The sequence below is a fragment of the Crocodylus porosus genome, unplaced genomic scaffold (genome assembly GCF_001723895.1).
Source record: "Crocodylus porosus isolate Cpor-Errol unplaced genomic scaffold, CroPor_comp1, whole genome shotgun sequence".
NCBI lineage: Eukaryota > Metazoa > Chordata > Crocodylia > Crocodylidae > Crocodylus > Crocodylus porosus.
Genome location: NW_017728950.1, coordinates 49,680,359 through 49,698,184, shown reverse-complemented (window position 1 = coordinate 49,698,184; position 17,826 = coordinate 49,680,359). Strand labels below are relative to the sequence as shown.

The window sequence follows — 17,826 nt, the reverse complement described above, 5'->3', positions numbered from 1 at the left end:
CCACTAGGAAAAAAGGGCTTAGGGAGTTTGGCAGCTCAGTATGTGGGTGGAGATTAGACCGTCTGAGAAGGAGGGATTCAAGTGGGGTCCGAATGCCAGGTGGGCATAAAATAGGTCCATCTTGGGGTTGGAGCCATATAGTGATGCCATCTGTGAGACAACATGTAGGGATGGTATGGAGCCTTTGGCATCAGGCGTTAAATGGGCAGCCTCTCACCTTATAAAAATCTATTTCAGTTGCGTCAAAGGCGTGGCAGCTGAGGGAGGTGGGCAAACTCCTTCCCTAGACAGGTGGGCAGGCCAATGATTTGACCAGCCACAAGATGGCCCCCACCACAAACATCTAAAGATTTAACAAATACTGTTAAACTGAAAATTATTTTTAAAATCCTGTGTTAGTATTCATATAATGGGATAATTTTAAAAAATCTAGTTTATTTTTCATCTTGTGCTGCTCATTGTTTATACATTTCATTCAGCTTGAACAGGGAAAACAAATTAGCTTTGCTTCATTTTGTTTTCAGGCAGGTTCAATATCTGTGTCTTCAGTCTGATGTACTTAATGTAGTAAAAATTAAATCTAAACAAAAATGTTGCTTTTGTAAAGAAAAGGAGAGGAATAAAACAGAACTGCAAATACTTAACATTGGGTTTACTAATTTTCATGTACAAAATATGAACTTTCAAGAGTGGCCACTGTACCTGTTTCTGAATGAAAAGAAATTTTAATCTTTGTTTATGATCTGGGAGGTTGGAAAATGCAAGCCTCAAGAATAAAGAATGAAAGAATTTAACACAGAAACTTGGATTTCTTTTTCTAATAGTTGTTAGGTTTTATTATGTACAGTACACTAAGTGTTGTCTTTGTTCAACAGTGTCTTAATTGCCTTCAGATGCAAATTCCATTAGACTATTGCCTTTCAAGGTGTAACTGAGTTGTATGATTATCCTTTTTTTTTTTAGTTCCATCAGTTAATAATTTTTTTGATTTTTTTATGAATTCTGGAGTTCAGACAATTTGTGTTCTGGCTATATTGTCATATGCTGCATGTGCAATTGCAAAAATAACCTTATTTTTAATCTCTAACCAAAAATATCACAAGGGTTTGCAACCATTTTATCTTCTCAGACTGATCTGAATAATTCCTATTCCATTTGTACTTGTGTCCAGAAGGAACGCAGGCCATTCTCTTTGTATTTTATTATGTTACATATTGACAATTTGAAATACGATTTTAAATATAGATACAACAATAGGAATTATGTAAAGCCACATGTTAGAAGGTCACACACCATAAAACTTAAAACAAGGCTTTGACAATGAGAGCAAATAATTATTCTACTACAAATGCTGATTTTTGGTTTTAATTAATTTTTTGTCTTGTCTTAAATAGAGAATATCAGGACAGCAACAGGAGATAAACAACTTGGTACAGAGAAAGCTTGCTGTAGATGAGGAAAATACCCTCTTGAAGAACAAATTCAGTAACTTGCAGCAGAAATTTAAAGATAAAAGTCAAGAACTTAAGGTATATTGACTTGTACATAGTTTTATGGGACCATAGCTTTGAAGTACTACTTTAAACGGTGTCAGCCCTTGTGGCACTGAAAGTGACAAGCTTGGAGGAAAAATTGCCTTAGGCCTTACAGTTTTCTCACACACTAACTCTGAGAAAGATGCTTTCAAGCTAAAAATCCAAGCTTTATAACTTTCAGATAAATAGTTAATGATGGAAATGGAGCAAAGAAAGTAGGAGTGTGAAGATGTGGCTTCTTGTAATTAGATTCTGATGGGACTGGCATTATTAATTGATAAAGCCGAGGTCTGGGAGGATGTCTGTGTGGGTCTCAAAAATAGCTGGGGACAGCATCAAAGGCAGCTTGATCAATTAATGGTCTCTTTGCAAATGTGTACTCATCAAAGCTGTCATCCAACTAAAATATATGACCCTTCCACCTGCATGAAAGAGGCCAATAAAAGTACACAGGTGACCTTGGCCATCAAATATAGAAGAAGCTGCTGTGAAGGTAAAACTGCACAGTTTATATTTGCTGATTAGTTCTCACTTTTTTTTTGTTTATCGGCCCTTGTGGTACTGTTCTACAGGACACTAAGGAGTGTGCACAGAAGAAGGAAGAGCAAAACAGACTGGTTATAAAAAATCTGGAAGAAGAAAATAAGGGATTAAATGCACGCTGCACTGACCTGCTAAATGACCTGGAGAAACTGAGGAAGCAGGAGGCACAGTGGAGAATAGAAAAATCTGGCATTGATGCCAAAATAAAGGTATGACATGGAATGGTCTTCTGGATATTATTTCAGAACTACTTCTCCCAGGCATTTACAGTACATGTTATTTTCTTTATATAACAAGTTATATATTCAAATCTACCAGTGGGGACTGACATTCATTTACATTCGTTCTCTTAAGACCCACAGCTTTTTAAAAATTGATAGTGCAAAGCAGGAAACTGACTTCAAATAGTCATCCTAAAATGTAATCATTAAAAAATAAAAGATACTGTATTTTAAGATTAAATGTAACTTTTTTTTAAACAGCTTTAAAAATCTTATCATTCAGGGGTTGTTTTTCCTCAGTTATAATTTAGTTTAATGTGATGGACTGGTTTTTTTCTGTATTGCAAGACTATTTTAAAAACTTTTCAACCATGGTTTGAATAAATTGTATCCTAGCCTCCAGAGGGCTCCACTCTTGGTGAGAGGCTTTTTCATTTTATATCATATTTAAAAAGTTATATTCACAGTTTATGATAAATGTGCTATGCGTTTTTCATTTTATGTGAGTGCTTTCTCAGAATATCATACATTATATTGAAACACTATTTCCTTGTTTTATTCTGTCTTCAAAATTGTCATGTTTAAGGTATTCTAAAGTTATTCTAAGGAATAAACCAATTACTGGTATAAAACTTTGCTAGTATTTGTATATATATCTACAGAGTAGTTTTGTTGTTGTTGTTTTTTGCATTATTCAGGCTTAAACATCTTTTTTTTTACTTTTGTAAAACATCATCTACAGTACTCGTATGTCTTACACATCTAAATTGTACCTTGCATAGAAAGATTTGGGGTATTTTTCTGGCAATTTACTTATAGCATACATGAAGGTAGAATTTTCTGACACCATGATTCAGAGGCAGCCAAGTCTGCTCTTCAGTGATGCCTCTGGTTGTTATAGGTATGGTGCTTAGAGAAGAGCTTTGGAAAGTGTGTCATTCATCATGGGGGGACAGTTTCTACAGTTCAAGGCTCTTCGTTTGGTTGGGGGGGAAAGGTTTTTCAGTCTCCATGAATTTGTGGAATGGCCTGTTCCTCACCAGAGAAACACTGCATATTGGAGTTGTACAAGTGATTTTTCAGGTTGTCAGATGCTGTTTTGAAATAGCTGTAATAAAATTGTTGGAATTATTTCACTTCTCCACAACACGTGTGAAAATAATGTGAAGAACTTTGAAATAATTGATTTTTATGAATGTTAACATATGCCATAGTGAGAGGTTTGCTACAGTGACCTAAGCATGTAAAGCTTACACAGAATTTCTCTTTGCTGTTGGTCAAGTCACTTTGTCTTTATGCCTCACTTCTGCTCCTCTGTAAAGTGGATTTATTTCACAAGGTTATTGTGAGAATGACTAGCTGGCATTTTAAACAGCTTTGCATAGTCAGGTAATAGAATTTTCTTTTGAAGTAATATGCTGCAGACTATGACTTCAGAAAAGCCAAATACATTTTTTAACATTCTTATTATGTACAAATGGATTAAGAAACATCATATTACTAAACTGTTTACCTTTCATTATTGTTGTTGTTAATGTATAATTTGTAAATATTTCATTGAAATTTATGGGTTTCAACTTGAATTAATTTTCCCTGTGTTCTGGTCTTTCCCTATTTCCATTACTAAACATTTTCAAGAATCAGTGTTATATGCCAGATTTGCTTTTAACTGGGTACTTTTAAACAGTATGGGAAATAATACTCGTATCCTCGCAGGCCAAATACAAGATTATCACATTGTATCATACTGGACTGCAAATTAACAAATTTCCCTGTATCTTAAATGTATTTAATAATAGTCTTTTTAAGAGGGCAAGTTAAACAACAGGAATTGTTATTACTTATGGTGGTGTTCTTAAGTGACTATAAAGATGACATATAAAATTATCTGAGTTTGGAAGTGAAATGTGTTCTATTTTTTTAAGGCTACCACTCAGCCTGGTTTCTGGAAATCAGCCTGGGATCTTTTTGGTTTATGCAGTATCACCTGTAGTAAAGACCATAATTAGTTTTGTTGCTGATACGGGATCCAGAAACAATCCCACTTATTCTCTTATAGTTGTCCTGAATCTAGCAGTATAGTACCCAGTGGGGAAGTAAAATTAGGATTAATCAATGTGAAATACTTTAACATTGTTTTAAAAATATCTCCTCTAGATGTTAAATACCTTAGTTCTAAATATCCCAGGTCCTCTGAGAAGTAACGGTGACTACTCTCTCTCCTAGTAGGTAGTGTTGGATTCTAGCCTTTCCTTTCGATAAAGCAGCTGTTTCTAGTCTGCCGGTCTTGATATATTAGCCTTTAAGCAGTTAAATGTTTAGACTTAGAAAGGTTGTCCCAGGATGATATCATATTCTTTCTAGAGGAATGGATGTTATTTTGGTAGTAAAATTCCACATAGACTGGGAAGAGGAGGAAATACTACCAGGAATAGGCATAGGCTGTTGGGTTCTTTTTGTTTGTTGGCTGTTTTTTGTTCGTTTGTTGGTTGTTTTATTTTGGCTTTGTTTTTTTTTTTTTAATAGCAGATGTTTGAAGTTGTTCAGGAGGTTGGGGCATTAGACAAAAAATCCAAATGATAGAGATTAGCGAAAAGAGAGCAAATACGAGTAACAACTGTAATTATCATTCCTTTTAACATGTATTTTAAAATATTGTGTTTGCAGCTTAGATCTAATTCTCACTGATGCACCACTCTAGCAGCATAAAAGTTCATTGAAAAGAGCAGAAACAATGTCCTGAGAGCCTCCTGTACCTGGGTTCTTCCTTAGCTAGTATATTGCATAAAGGTCTCTTTCTGCACCTTTTATCCTTCAAATGAATTGCAAGCATGATCTGGGTCTGTGGCTGTTTTCTGCTTTCTAGGGCCCATAGTGTGCCATGGGATGCTGTGCATAAGTCAAAGCAGCTCTGAGGAGTTGTTCTGGGAGCTGGTTAGGCTCCTGCACAGTTCTGCAATATAAGTGCGCACATGCACTTTGCAGCCCCTCAGAGGTGCCACACCATGTACACAGTGCATGTCAAAAGGTTCTCCATGCTGCTCTGCAGCGTGAAGCCAAAATAAGATACCAGGAAATTCCAGTTTAAAAAAAACCACTCAAAAAAAAAAGCAGAGTGGCATATGTGGCTGCAGCATGTGCCACCTGAAACCGGAGCCTGGCCACCATAGTCTGGCTGCTGGCCAGGCTCTGTGCACCTGCATTGCCACTGCTGTAGCCCGGGAAGGCCCCCAGGACCCCAGGTAAGGCTTCTGGGGCCAGCTCAGGTGCTGATTTCAGCCCCCCCTACCACACCTAGAGCAATTTGCTGAGTCTTACAGCACGTATGCAGGGGTGTTCCTTGATAAAGAAGGAAGGAACAGAATCAGGCTGCATGCATGCAGCTCCATAGTTACAAAGGAGTGAACCTTTTGCACTTAAAATAGTATTCTAATATTGTAAAACATCTGTTTATCATGTCCGTAACTGCCAAGTAACCATTTTAGGTTTTCCTCCTAAATTATCATTACATTACACGCAGTGGGGGGGGAAGTGAGGAGCAGGTCTGGGCCCAACGTGGCAGGGGAGGGGGAGTAGGGCCCAACCCCAAATGGTGGAGGGGGGAAGAGGGAGCCCGGACAGGTGGGGGGCAGACATGGGACTCCATCCCTGCCCGCCCCCCGCCTCCCTCTGTGATTCTTGACGGGCAATTTGCTATTATAATATATATGAAGCAGACACTGAAAGAGAATGTTTTCCAGAGGAACTTGTAAAGAATTAGTTTTTTAAAATGGCTGCCCACTCATGTTGCTCTCAGTAAGACTGCCGTCAATTGCAGTGACTTTCTCAAATAACTACCATCTCCTTTCCTATGAACTTGTTGACTTGTATGAACATACAGATTGCGGCCAAAGGTTGCTTTAGCAGTTCCGGATCACCTGCTTCTCAGTTCTCCTATTTTCCTCTGGATAGTGTAGAGCTACCATTTTTCTGATAGTAGCTTGAGTTGGGGCCCAGTGGGAAAAATGGGAACTAGTGGCCATTTTTAAGAACAGTCTTTAGCTTTGGGTCCTATGAGAACATGGGAAATGGTGAGTGTTTTGAAAGAAGGTAATTTGAAAAAATATTCTTCAGGAGTTTTCCTTAATTCTTCTTTACTGTATCGTTATCAATTTATTAAAAATTGAGTTAGACTTCTTCTTTCCTGGGAGCACAAATATTAAAATACATTCATTTTTTTCTTAGGGTTGTTTTAGGATGTCTCTGCAGAACATCTGTTTACCATGTCTGTAACTTCCAAGTTCATATATCTTCTAACTTTGCCAGTAATTCTGCGTTTCCTTGTTTTATAATGTTTGGTGTTAGAAAGTTAAAATATCCCTGAAACATTTTCCTCCTAAATTATCATTACATGCTCTTGACTTTAACTGTCTCTTAACGTAGGTTTTGTCTGGTAATTTCTGTGTGTGCGTGCATGTATGCTACATGCAGAAATGTTAAAAAAAAAACATTACTGGTTCCTATGCTTTAACACATTTTAAATGCATTCTTTACAGAATTTGGAAACTGATTTAACAGAGGCAAGAAAACAAATGGAAAACCTGAAATTTAATTGCAGTGGCTTGTCATCCCAGCTGGCTGTTAAACAGAATGAATTGACCCAGAGGGATTGTGACATGACCAGAGTTAGGCAAGTAGTCTACCTTTCCTTTAGGTACAGTCTAATCACTGGGTTTTGTAAATAAAATTATTTTTTTGATTTAAGGAAAAATGCCTTATTATTAGATCTACTTTTGCAAAAGTCTTCTAATGTCGTTTTATTTTGAACATGCACACATTATCTGGAAACTTTTGACTGTTTAGCTTTAGACTACTATTTATGCAGGGTATTTAAATTCCTTTTGGCTTTTATGATGTTCAATTTTTTAAGGAGGGATGGATATTATTAAAAATTACACTTCTATAATTAGCATTGGGTCAGAGAGTTGTCAATCTCCACTGAAAGTCACAAAATATCAATATGATTAGTAACGTAAGCAATTAATTTGAGAGGCTAAATGCCCTAAACCTACAAAAGTTTCAAACCTAACTTTAACTTTTTAATTACAGTAGAGTCTGACAGGTCAGCAGAAGTCTGTACAGGCCTATGCTAAAGGTTTAAAATGTTGTGATTTAAGCTTTATCTGAGGTCTTGCACATCTTTTTTCCTATGCTGAATCTGGAGGATTAGTGCTGCATATTTGAGATGTGGAGAAGAAATGAAGGATAGAATGAATTATATGAATTGACTAGGCTATTGAAATCATCAAAATGACAGTAATGGCAAAAGACATCCAGTAGGTTTAAGTAGATTGACAAGCAACTGCCTGTTCTTCTCCTCCTATTTATATAGTTCTATATGTGTACATAGTGCTATATAGTAGAAGGGCTTTGTTAAACAAATAACATTTCCTGCCCCAAAATGCTTACAGTTTAGGATAGCAGTTGGAATTTTAGTGGAAACAAATAGAACAATGCAGTAGAAGCCACTATAGCTTGAATAATCTTTTTAGGTTTCAGCTATTAATTTTACTGTAAGTCTGTTGTCTTTAAGAAAAGAAATGGGATTTTTGCAATTTCTGTCTTAATTTGTCTTCCTAGTGTTAGTTCTGAATTTGCTCAGAAAAAATGTCTCTAATTATTTTTATAGTTAAAAGTTATACCATTTGAAATCCCAATAGTTAATGAGAATAAATACCGTTTTTAATAGGATATTTTATGGGAAGACAGCTGATGATATTTGTAAAATTCATCAGAGGGCTGACAGTTTTTATAGGATTAAAAATGAATTCACATTTCAGAACTGTATGCTCTCCATGTGGATGGGGTGGGAAGGACAGTGGAATATGGAACACTTTCAAACCTGGTAGCCAAAGCTGTCAAAGCCTGCAAACTCCTTTAAATCTTCTAATGTTCATTTTGTAAGTTCTGCTACAAGTTGGGGTGTGCTAGTCCCAGACATTTTCTTATTTTAAAAACTTTGCTTGACCCCAGCTGTTGTTGGGATGTCAAGGTTTCACAGATACAGTCTTATTACTTTATTTGAATTAAAAAAAAAACCCCTCTTTGAAATGGTGAATCAGTTTGAGTTAACGCTGAAAGTAGACATTGCTATTGTAATGGGGAAATGTGTTCAGAGAAGTTGTACAATAAGTTTAGATTCTGGCACAGAGCCAGGCAAGTCCCACCCTGGCTATGTCCCAAAATTCCCTGGCCCCACAAGTAGCAGGCCTGATGAAGTGGCTCTGTGGGTCAGATCCATCCTATGGCTTGTATGTTTGACATCATTGCCTTATTGTTAGTGTTTTGAATAGATAGTTGTATTTTTTATATTTTGGGGACACTTTCAATGTTGTATATAAAAGTTGCTCGAGGGGTTTTACTTCTTTCATGGTATAAGACGGCAATTTTCAGCTTGGCTATTTGAGATTTTTGTCTCGCATTTAAAAATTTAATATTTTTCTCCATGTGTTATCAGGGAGTTATCTATTTTTTTTACTAAAAAAGAACCTGTTAGGAAGGATTTTAAATACCTCAAGAGGCATGTCTATATAAATCAATTCATGTTAATACTCTTTTTCTCTGACCACTCTTAAAAAGAAACTACACCTGTTCCTGGTGTATTTATAAGTTTTAGATTTTTATCATTGCTTTAATGTTACCGTATATACTGGAAAAAAAGATGAGGATTTTCCCCCAAATCAGCATGGGGAGAAAAAAGCCCTTATCTTATTTGCATACAAGGAAACCTCATTAAATCATTAAACTGCTGCCTATCTATCATTAAATTGCTGCCAAAAGCAGCATGTGCTCAGTAATGGAAACCATAGTTGATTAAATGCAGCTGACACTGAGTGTGTCTATAAAACACATGGCCCATATTGTGCAAATTCAGTGATGGGAACCTACCACAAGGATAGGTTAGTGCAGCCCATCTGAGTAAGATATATGTTAGTGCTCATTGTGCTCAGTTGTCATCACTGCTAAGTCTTTCAAATCATGTTGAGTCACAACACTGAATACATTCTGACTTCTTTATTCCCAAAGCTGAGCTGTGCCTTCCTTTCCCATTTCTAATGACTTCTGTTTCTTCATCAGCCTTAAATGTCCCAAACAGTTCACCCAGAATCCCTCTGTTGCCCCCTCTGTCATACTCTTACATATGATTAGTGTGGCCCTGCCCTCCATGACGTTGAGCCAGACCAGATTGCCCTGCACTTCATCTGCATATAAAGTTTTGGAGGATCCCAGACCTTGTGTCAAGAACACCCAGTTCCAGTTATGAGGGGCTAATTAGCACATGGATCCTTTGTGGGGGTGGGGAGGTATCTGCAGTAAACACATATACTAAGCAATGCTGAGCTGTGGGGTCACCATGGCTTGAAACGCTGTTGACTCTGCTGGGGCCCATCTGGTATTATATGGTAAACCCTGAGTCTTTTGGCTCTGGGTGGGGGTCAAGGGGCACCAGCAAGGCTGCGGGGACTGTGGGTGGGAAGTGAGAGGCATGAGTGGGACTGTGGGGGCCCTTTAATTTTAATCACGGATTTGGGTTTTTTTATTAGACAATTTGTGATTTTTTTTTTTAGCAGAGAATTTGCAGGGTTTTTTAATCGGGGAAAAGCAGGATCCCTGCTTATCAGGCATTAATCAAGCCCTGTCTTCATCCCAGAAGCTGATGGACCCATGGGCCTTCTTTTGCCTTCATGGTAGTTTGTTTCCATCATCACTAATACCATGCTCTAAAATGAGAAGATGTTCTTTACAATTGGAGTACATAAGAACATAGAAAAGGACATACTGGATGAGACAAATGGTCTGTCTAGCCCATATCTCTGAGTGACAGGAGTGGAGGCTTTGGAGCGAGAACATAGTGTGTTTAGAATTATCTATCCTTTCTCATATGCTCTCTGGCATCCACCACCATTAGTTGTACTGTAGCAAGGATCCTACCAGTGGTGCACTGGTACCACGTGTCCTCATACAGAGGTTCCAAATCAAATAACAGTAATGAGAGATAGTACAGTGGTTTGCAACCTTTTTCCATCTGCAGACCACTTTGGAACTTTTGAATGGAGCTGTGGATCCGTTTGAATTGTAAGTGGGGGTATTCACATCCTTTTGATTGATCACAGTCATCTTTTGTGGACCCTTTAGACATATTCTGTGGACTTCCAGGCTAGGGACAGATATTACACATAACCCAGTTTAAGTGATCAGAAATTGGGCTAAACCTGTAACAGACATTCAGTGTACATAGGCCAGTCTGAAAATGTCTGAAACTGGTTTGAGATAAGTAGTATCAGACTTAACTGATTTGGGTCAAACTGGTTTATGCAGTGTCTGTCCCCCCCAGCATTCCAAATGCTTTGCAGCTCTGGGTGGGGCTGTCTGCTCCAGAGAGCTGGGTTGGCCCCTCCCCGCTGCTCCCTGGCTGGAGTTCCAGCAGAGATGGCAGGCACAGAAGCTTCTGCCTGGCTTTCCCTGTCCCACACCCCCTCGCTGCTCACTGCCCAAGCAGAGATTCCCCCCTCCCTCCCTCCCGCAGCACGGACCATAGTCAGCATATGGTATGATAGCTAATGCTGAGAGGTGTCTGTGTAAGGCAGACAGGACAAAGGTAGACAGCACAGTATCCCCTTAGGGCTTTTTGGAGCTAATCAACAGGTAGCTAGTAATGTCCCTCCATTCCTTCCTTGGAGAATGTTGTTTAAGAGGAGCTTGAACTAATGAGAGAGACTTGTGTTTTCTGATGGGGTGATAAATGCTGATCACAGAGCTGATAAATGTTCTGTTATCAGTGAGGGTAGGGACCCCTCCCTAATCAGAGCATCCTGCTGGGACCTGGCCATGCCCCCCTCAGCTCAGCACTGTAGAAGGGAAGGGAGGGCTCCTTTAGCACCCGCCAGCTTCTAGCCTGAGCCACTGCAGGCATGTACTTGCATTTCTTCAGTCCAAAGGGAATGTCTGTACAGTTACAAACCAGTTCAGCCTAGCCAGGTTAGAAGAATCTGCAAAGATGAAGTCAGTTGAGGTTCAGGCTTTTTGAATGTTTGTCCCTAGCCCCAGTGTCTGTGGAACACTGGTTGTGAAAACCACTGATACAGTGCATAGGTGCTTTGCAGTTAACCTGCACTGGGCACCGAATTGCCTGATTATGACTCTGATCATTGGTTTTTAGATGCATACCCGACTGTTCTGTTTAATTGCTGTTAATGAAGGTCTGTCATTGATGAACCTGTTTAGTTCCTTTTTTGAAACTGGCTATACTATCTGCCTCTACAACCTTCTGTGATAATGAGTTCTATCAGTTAACTGCGAACTACATGTTGCATAAAAAAAAATTTCTCTTATTAGTTTTAAACCTGTAAAACGGCAGCTGTAGAACAGCATAGAATAAACTACTCAGCATAAACTATGCCTGTTTAAGCATTTAATGTTTATAGTAGCACATTAAATATAAGTCTTCTAGTAATGTTATGTATATAACTAAACACCATTAGTTCTGATGAAATAATATCCTTTAAAAATATTTTCTGTCTTCTATATGAGGGTAAAACGATTTTTTAAGTAAATATTTTCTAGTTGTCCTAGATTAGTGGCTTAATCTTATGAGACAATCTTGTCAGCGTTCAGTTTTGTTGTTGTTGTTGTTGTTATTGTTGATACGCTGTTAGTAAAAATGGCAAAATTCTTAATAGACAAGTTAAGAAAAACAAACAAATTACACCCCCCTCCATACGTTCCTGTTCTCCTGAATCCATTTCAGGATTTTTAGAGATGACAATTATGAACTTCTTTCTTCAGTTACAAATCTTTTCTTCTTAGACACTAGAATATGTCAGCTCTAATTACAGTTCATCCCAAACATTTTACTTTGTAAGAAGGAAAATACCAAGAAATCTAGCTTTCTTAATTCAGTATCTTATTTTGCACATAGTAGAAAGAGAGAGAGAGAGAGAGACCCAGCAAAGATAGATGCAGATTCTTTTTGAGTTGAAGGGCATATAAGAGGCTCATCTTCTGTCTGCACCTGTTCTTGCAAAAGTTCTTCAGATTCATTGGAAAAGAAGATTGCTAAAGGCCTAAGTGTATATTCTTATGTTCCTTTTACTTTCAGATCAGAAATGCTTTCTTTGCCCTGACAATTCTGAATTTTAATACTGAGGATTTTTTTAGTTAAACAATAACAGTCTTCAGTTACTGAGATAACTATTTTGGAAATAAGCTGCTCTCTCATCCAGCATATTAACAGTGACTAAGATTTTTGAAAAGCAATTAGCAGCTGTGGTTTTACTGTCTCCAATGAGAGAAGGGTTAGAGCAATGCCAAATAGTTTGTTTTAAAATCTTACCTAGTATCAGTATAGGCTTTATAGTAAACTTCTGATCTAAATCCAGTTTTGTTTTGGGCTGAATATTAAATCCATTATGATCTGTGGAAAGATAATCCCTTAATGATTCTTGCTCTTCAGTATATTGTAAAGAAACTGTTATTTTCCTCGCTGCCCATTTTAAATGGTTCCTTTATTGATCTCTCTGAAGGGTAGAAACTATCTTGCCAAACCTTAGTGTGCAGATATGGTTCTGAAATGCATCTTCTGTGCTATTTATATCCATTCTAAGATTTCTGGGTCTTTTCAGAATCCAAAATAGCACTAATTTTTAAGTTCCAGAAAAGAAGAGTCTGAAAGCAAGTTACTTTCCTCAAGAGCAGTAATCCCAATTTATCATCATCAAAATTCTTTCTTAACTTTTCAGTATTGAAATTTAACCATGATCAGAGGTTTTCCTGTAAACTTGTGTTGACTCTCAAGATCAAAATGAGGTATTTAGGCTACTTAGTATTAAATCTGACAGTAGAAAAAATCCTGGTCATACCCTGTTAATCATCCACTCTCTGCCACTGTGACATAGGATACTGGGTAAAATATTTCTATGGTCGGTCCCAGTAAATGGCAGTTCTTATGTTCATGCTTTCAGAAGATTGAAGTCACAGTGTCTTTTACAGTCTTGGGGCTTTACCACTATGACAGGAGGCCAACTCAGGGCTGGGTCTCAACCTCAGACTGCCCACCTGTCTCTGAGCCAGTCTGCCCAGTCTCTCCTGTCATGACTTGCTGGTTTAATGAACTGTTGTTAAATGAGGGAGGCTGCCTATTTTAATGCCCCAGTGCCAGGAGGTGCTGTACATGGCCATCCCTATACTGTGTTCTATGCCTCACAGATGGCATCCAGATTATTACTACACCTCCGGTTTAAGGCTGCGCCAAACTCAGTCCTATGCTGAGTCAGTTGCATTCTGCCCTTCACTTGGCCCCATACTTCCATACCACCCCACTCTTAGTGGGGCCTCTTTCACTCTGCCCACTCTCACGGCCTCTTTCATACCGCCCATCACTGGGTCACTCTCTTGCTGCCCTGCTCCCCTGGGCAGCCCTACTTGGGCCATCAGACTTGACTACTTGCATGCTGGCTGCTCTCCATGCAGCCCTTCAGGTCGAGCTTCCCTACTCTACATGGTACGACCTTGCCTCATATACCGGTGATTCTGCCCCTAGTCCCTGGCTGGGCAACTTCATACATTTGCATACTTGTGGAGGTTAGCCTGTATGCTGCCCTTCAGGCCACCACTGCAGCCCTACTCAACACCCCCCGGTGCAGCCCTTCAGATCATGCTTACAACTGTACTTTACACCCACTTACGCATAAGCCTTCAGGCTGCAGCAGTGCACCCTACTCTGTGCAGGCCACCACAAAGTTCTGCCCCCTCACTAGGGCTGTTTTATCTATCTGCCCCTTTCACTGGGGCCTCCAGGGTCGTACACCCCATGGGGCTCAGGTGTCTGTAGATGTGCCTGGCCCCCATGCCTGTCCCTAGGTATGGGTGACCCACCAGGATGTGGAGGCTGGGGTTATAAGGTGCCCCTACCTGCATTTCACTGGGGAGGCAATTGGCCTGGCACTTCTGGGGAACTGCTCTGCCATGGGCAGTCTCACCAGCCCATCCTTCCTTAGCAGGGTGTAGTTTTCAGTCATACCCAGGACCAGGAGCCTCCTGCCATCGCCATAACTCCTGCTTTTACCTCCAAGGATGTTTCAAGCAGCAGTTCAGGCAGATGTTTTTCCTTTGGCTGCAGCAGCAGACTGCTGACTCACTCCTGAGACCCTGGATCTAAAATGCATGCTACTTAGCCGTCTCCTACTATCCCAGGGCTCTCTTGCAGTCATGGGACTGCCTCAACAGGGCTAGCTGACACCTGCAGGCTTCCCTGCTGCCTGTTCTCAAACCTTGAAGTGGCAGGCACCAAAGGTGCTCTGCCACAACCACTTTGTGTGGTAGAATCTAGCAATTTCACCAGTTATCCTGTGTGGCCCTTTTACACCCTGTTTAGTGTCTGGAGTAAATGCAGTTCTGGCAAAATTCCAGCATGCTGACCATTATTGAGTCATTACTGGGATGGTCAAAAAAAACAAAATGAGAAAATGTCATCAAACATAATAGACATGATGAGTGTTAACTATACTGGTAACAGATCCATATAGCTCTTTGATTGACAATAACTACTTATTTTATTTAAATCTCTGGGAAGCTACACTTTTGCTTAGAACAATTGGTATGTTCAGGACAACAGGTTTTTCCATATGGATAGGATAAATCTTTCATTCATATTCAGTTCAGATGTGAACAACAATTTTCCAACATTTGTATTTAAATAATTGAGTCCCCTCCCTAAACAATGCTACTATGAATATTAAATACTTGAAATGGCTGTTGCCCGGTGGTGGCAGCCATTTAAGCCAGGCTGTAGACTTGTCTGTTGGCCTACTTCACTTATTGACCTTTCCTGCTTTGTGGTTAACAGATATTTCTACACTAGATACTGAAGTGAATGTAGCACAGATATTGCTATCTTAGGTGCCAGAAATAGTCTACATAATCATCATGCTAGTGCCACACTGGGGCCATGTGAGCTAGCTTCTATTGCATCTAGACTGCTTCTTGTATATGAGCTATCTTGCTGTGTAGACATACCTGATCTGTTTCACTACACGTTAGCATGTAATCTAGACATACCTTATGATTTTGCACTATTTGTTTTGATATCTCTTCTGTTAGGTGAGCTCTCCATCCAGACCTTCTTTCAGATCCACTTATTGCTGCCATTCTAAAAATGAGTAATTGTTTTAATGTTCAACAAATACTGTGTTGGTAGGTCTCTTGGGAGAACCTCTCCACTGCTGGAGATGATCCCTCCAGAGTCCTACCTTTCCTTTAAGATTGCACAAAAACTTCATCCCTATTCTTTCAGGCCAGTAATGCTCATGTGGAGGACTGAGCCTCTTCTAAAGTGAAGCCATCAGATAAAATTGCTCTGTAATGTAATAGATGGTCTCTTCAGCATTCCTCTTCACTCAGAATTGAGGATTCCAGGTTTAGCTGCCTACTGATGCTTGGTGTTGAAATAGCAGTACAAAACCAACCTCCATCCATACTGAATGTAAGGCCCTTGGGTCTTATCTGAGCCCTGAGCATGGACCAGCTGTTTACTCTGTGCCTGCCCAATATTGTGAATGGGACAACATGGTCACCTTAGAGCAAGGAGTATATACCAGTAAACGCACCTGAGAAGAGAGCCTTGGACTCAGTGCCTACTCTAAGGCAGCTAGAGGGCCTCATTTCTGGGCTTGAGCATGCACAGAATCAAAACAAATGGTAGGGTATTTTCAGCAGGGCTTGGCTTGGAGGCAGTTTAAACCAGCCTGCTCTGGGATGCTACCAGCTGCAGAGATCTTTTTGAATCCTTGTCCACAACATCAGCCCACAGAATAATCCTCTTTGACCTTCCTTTTTCCCTTGGCTCCAGGTTTTATGTGCAGACTTTCTTCCATATGTCTTCTGGCCTGAGGCTTTTACCGGCTCTCTACTGCTCTCTGAACTTATTGTGGCAATGCACTTGGTCTTCAGTGAATCCAGATCCCAGCTGGCTCTTCCTTCAGAACTGATGCCTGATCCTTTACATAACCCAGGTGTTCTTTTTTCCACCTCTAATAGGAAGCAGTTAAGCAAGTAGAGATGGATTTCTCCTACTCCCTATTGAAGAAGTCAATCCCTCTGTGACATACTCCCACACCTCCCTTCATTATTTGTATAACTTCAGATTTATCCTATCCCCCTGGACTTTAGAAATATGTTAGGACCGGAGTTCAGAAAAGTACTTAAGCATCTGCTGAAATCCATTTGATAGCAGTTTTACAAATTGTTTAGATATGGATTTGTATAGTATGGTTTGGATAGGGATGATCCTGCTCAGGCAGGGGGGTGGGCTAGATGACCTCTGGTGGTTCCTTCCAACCCTACTTGTCTATGATTCTATAATTTCTGTTTAGAGACGCATTTAGGAATTTCATAGATTTCATAGACATTTGTGCTGGAAGGGACCTTGGAAGATCATCGAGTCCAGCCCCCCGTCTGAAGGAGAGGAAGTCAGCTGGGGTCATAGGATCCCAGCAAGCATCCAATTTGCTCTTGAAGGTGTTCAATGTAGGTGCTTGAACCACCTCCGCTGGCAGGCTGCTCCAGACCTTGGGGCTTGCACAGTAAAGAAATTCTTCCTTATGTCCAGCCTGAAACGGTCTCGCAGTAGTTTATGACTGTTCGACCTCGTCATCCCTTGGGGTGCTCTGGTGAACAAACGTTCCCCCAGATCCTGGTGGTCACCCCTAATAAACTTATAGGTGGCCATCAGATCACACCTGAGCCTTCGCTTTTCCAGGCTAAGGAGCCCCATGGCTCTCAGCCTGTCATCGTAAGATCTGTTTTCCTGACCTCTGATCATGCATGTGGTTCTTCTCTGGACTTTCTCAAGCTTCTCTACATCCTTTTTGAATTGTGGAGCCCAAAACTGGACGTAAATGCTCCAGCTCCGTACAGGGGGAGAAGGACATTTTGGGATTTGCTTGAGAAACTTCTGTGGATGCAAGCCAGCATTTTGGTCGCTTTACTAGCCGCAGCATTGCATTGAAGGCTCATGTTCATCTTGTGGTCAGTGATGACCCCCAATCTCTTTCTTCCGTAGTGCTAGCCAGTGTAGCACTGCTGAGCCTATAATATTTCTTCCCAAGGTGGAGAACCTTGCATTTTTCAGTGTTAAACACCATCAGGTTCTCATCTGCCCATTTGCTGAGCCTGTCCAAGTCAGCCTGGGTCACCCGCCTGTCTTCTTGCGTGGATGCTTTTCCCCAAAGTTGGGTGTCATTGGCGAACTTGGCCAGTCCGCTCCTGACTCCAATGTCCACATCATTAATGAAGATGTTGAACAATATGGGTCCAAGGACAGAGCCTCATGGGACCCCACTGGTCACAGGACACTATGATGAGTGACTGCCATCAATTACTACCCTCTGGGTCTGACCACGGAGCCAATTTCCCAGCCAGCGGATCATGGTGGACCCAAGGCCACAATTGGCCAGTTTTGCCAAGAGGTGATCATGGGATACCAGATCAAA

At 40.2% G+C, this 17,826-nt stretch overlaps 1 protein-coding gene across 4 annotated transcripts in view; it reads left to right on the top strand.

Annotated features, from left to right (window-relative positions):
- The window catches only part of CNTLN (centlein), a 370,048-nt gene that overhangs the window by 101,507 nt on the left and 250,715 nt on the right, over nt 1–17,826 (top strand). For 3 of the 4 annotated variants that reach the window (XM_019555079.1, XM_019555082.1, XM_019555078.1), the window contains exons 4-6: nt 1,395–1,529; nt 2,108–2,287; nt 6,835–6,968. In XM_019555079.1, coding sequence (XP_019410624.1) covers nt 1,395–1,529; nt 2,108–2,287; nt 6,835–6,968 — 449 coding nt within the window. The remainder of the gene's footprint in view (nt 1–1,394; nt 1,530–2,107; nt 2,288–6,834; nt 6,969–17,826) is intronic. The other variant, XM_019555081.1, reaches the window with a different exon arrangement.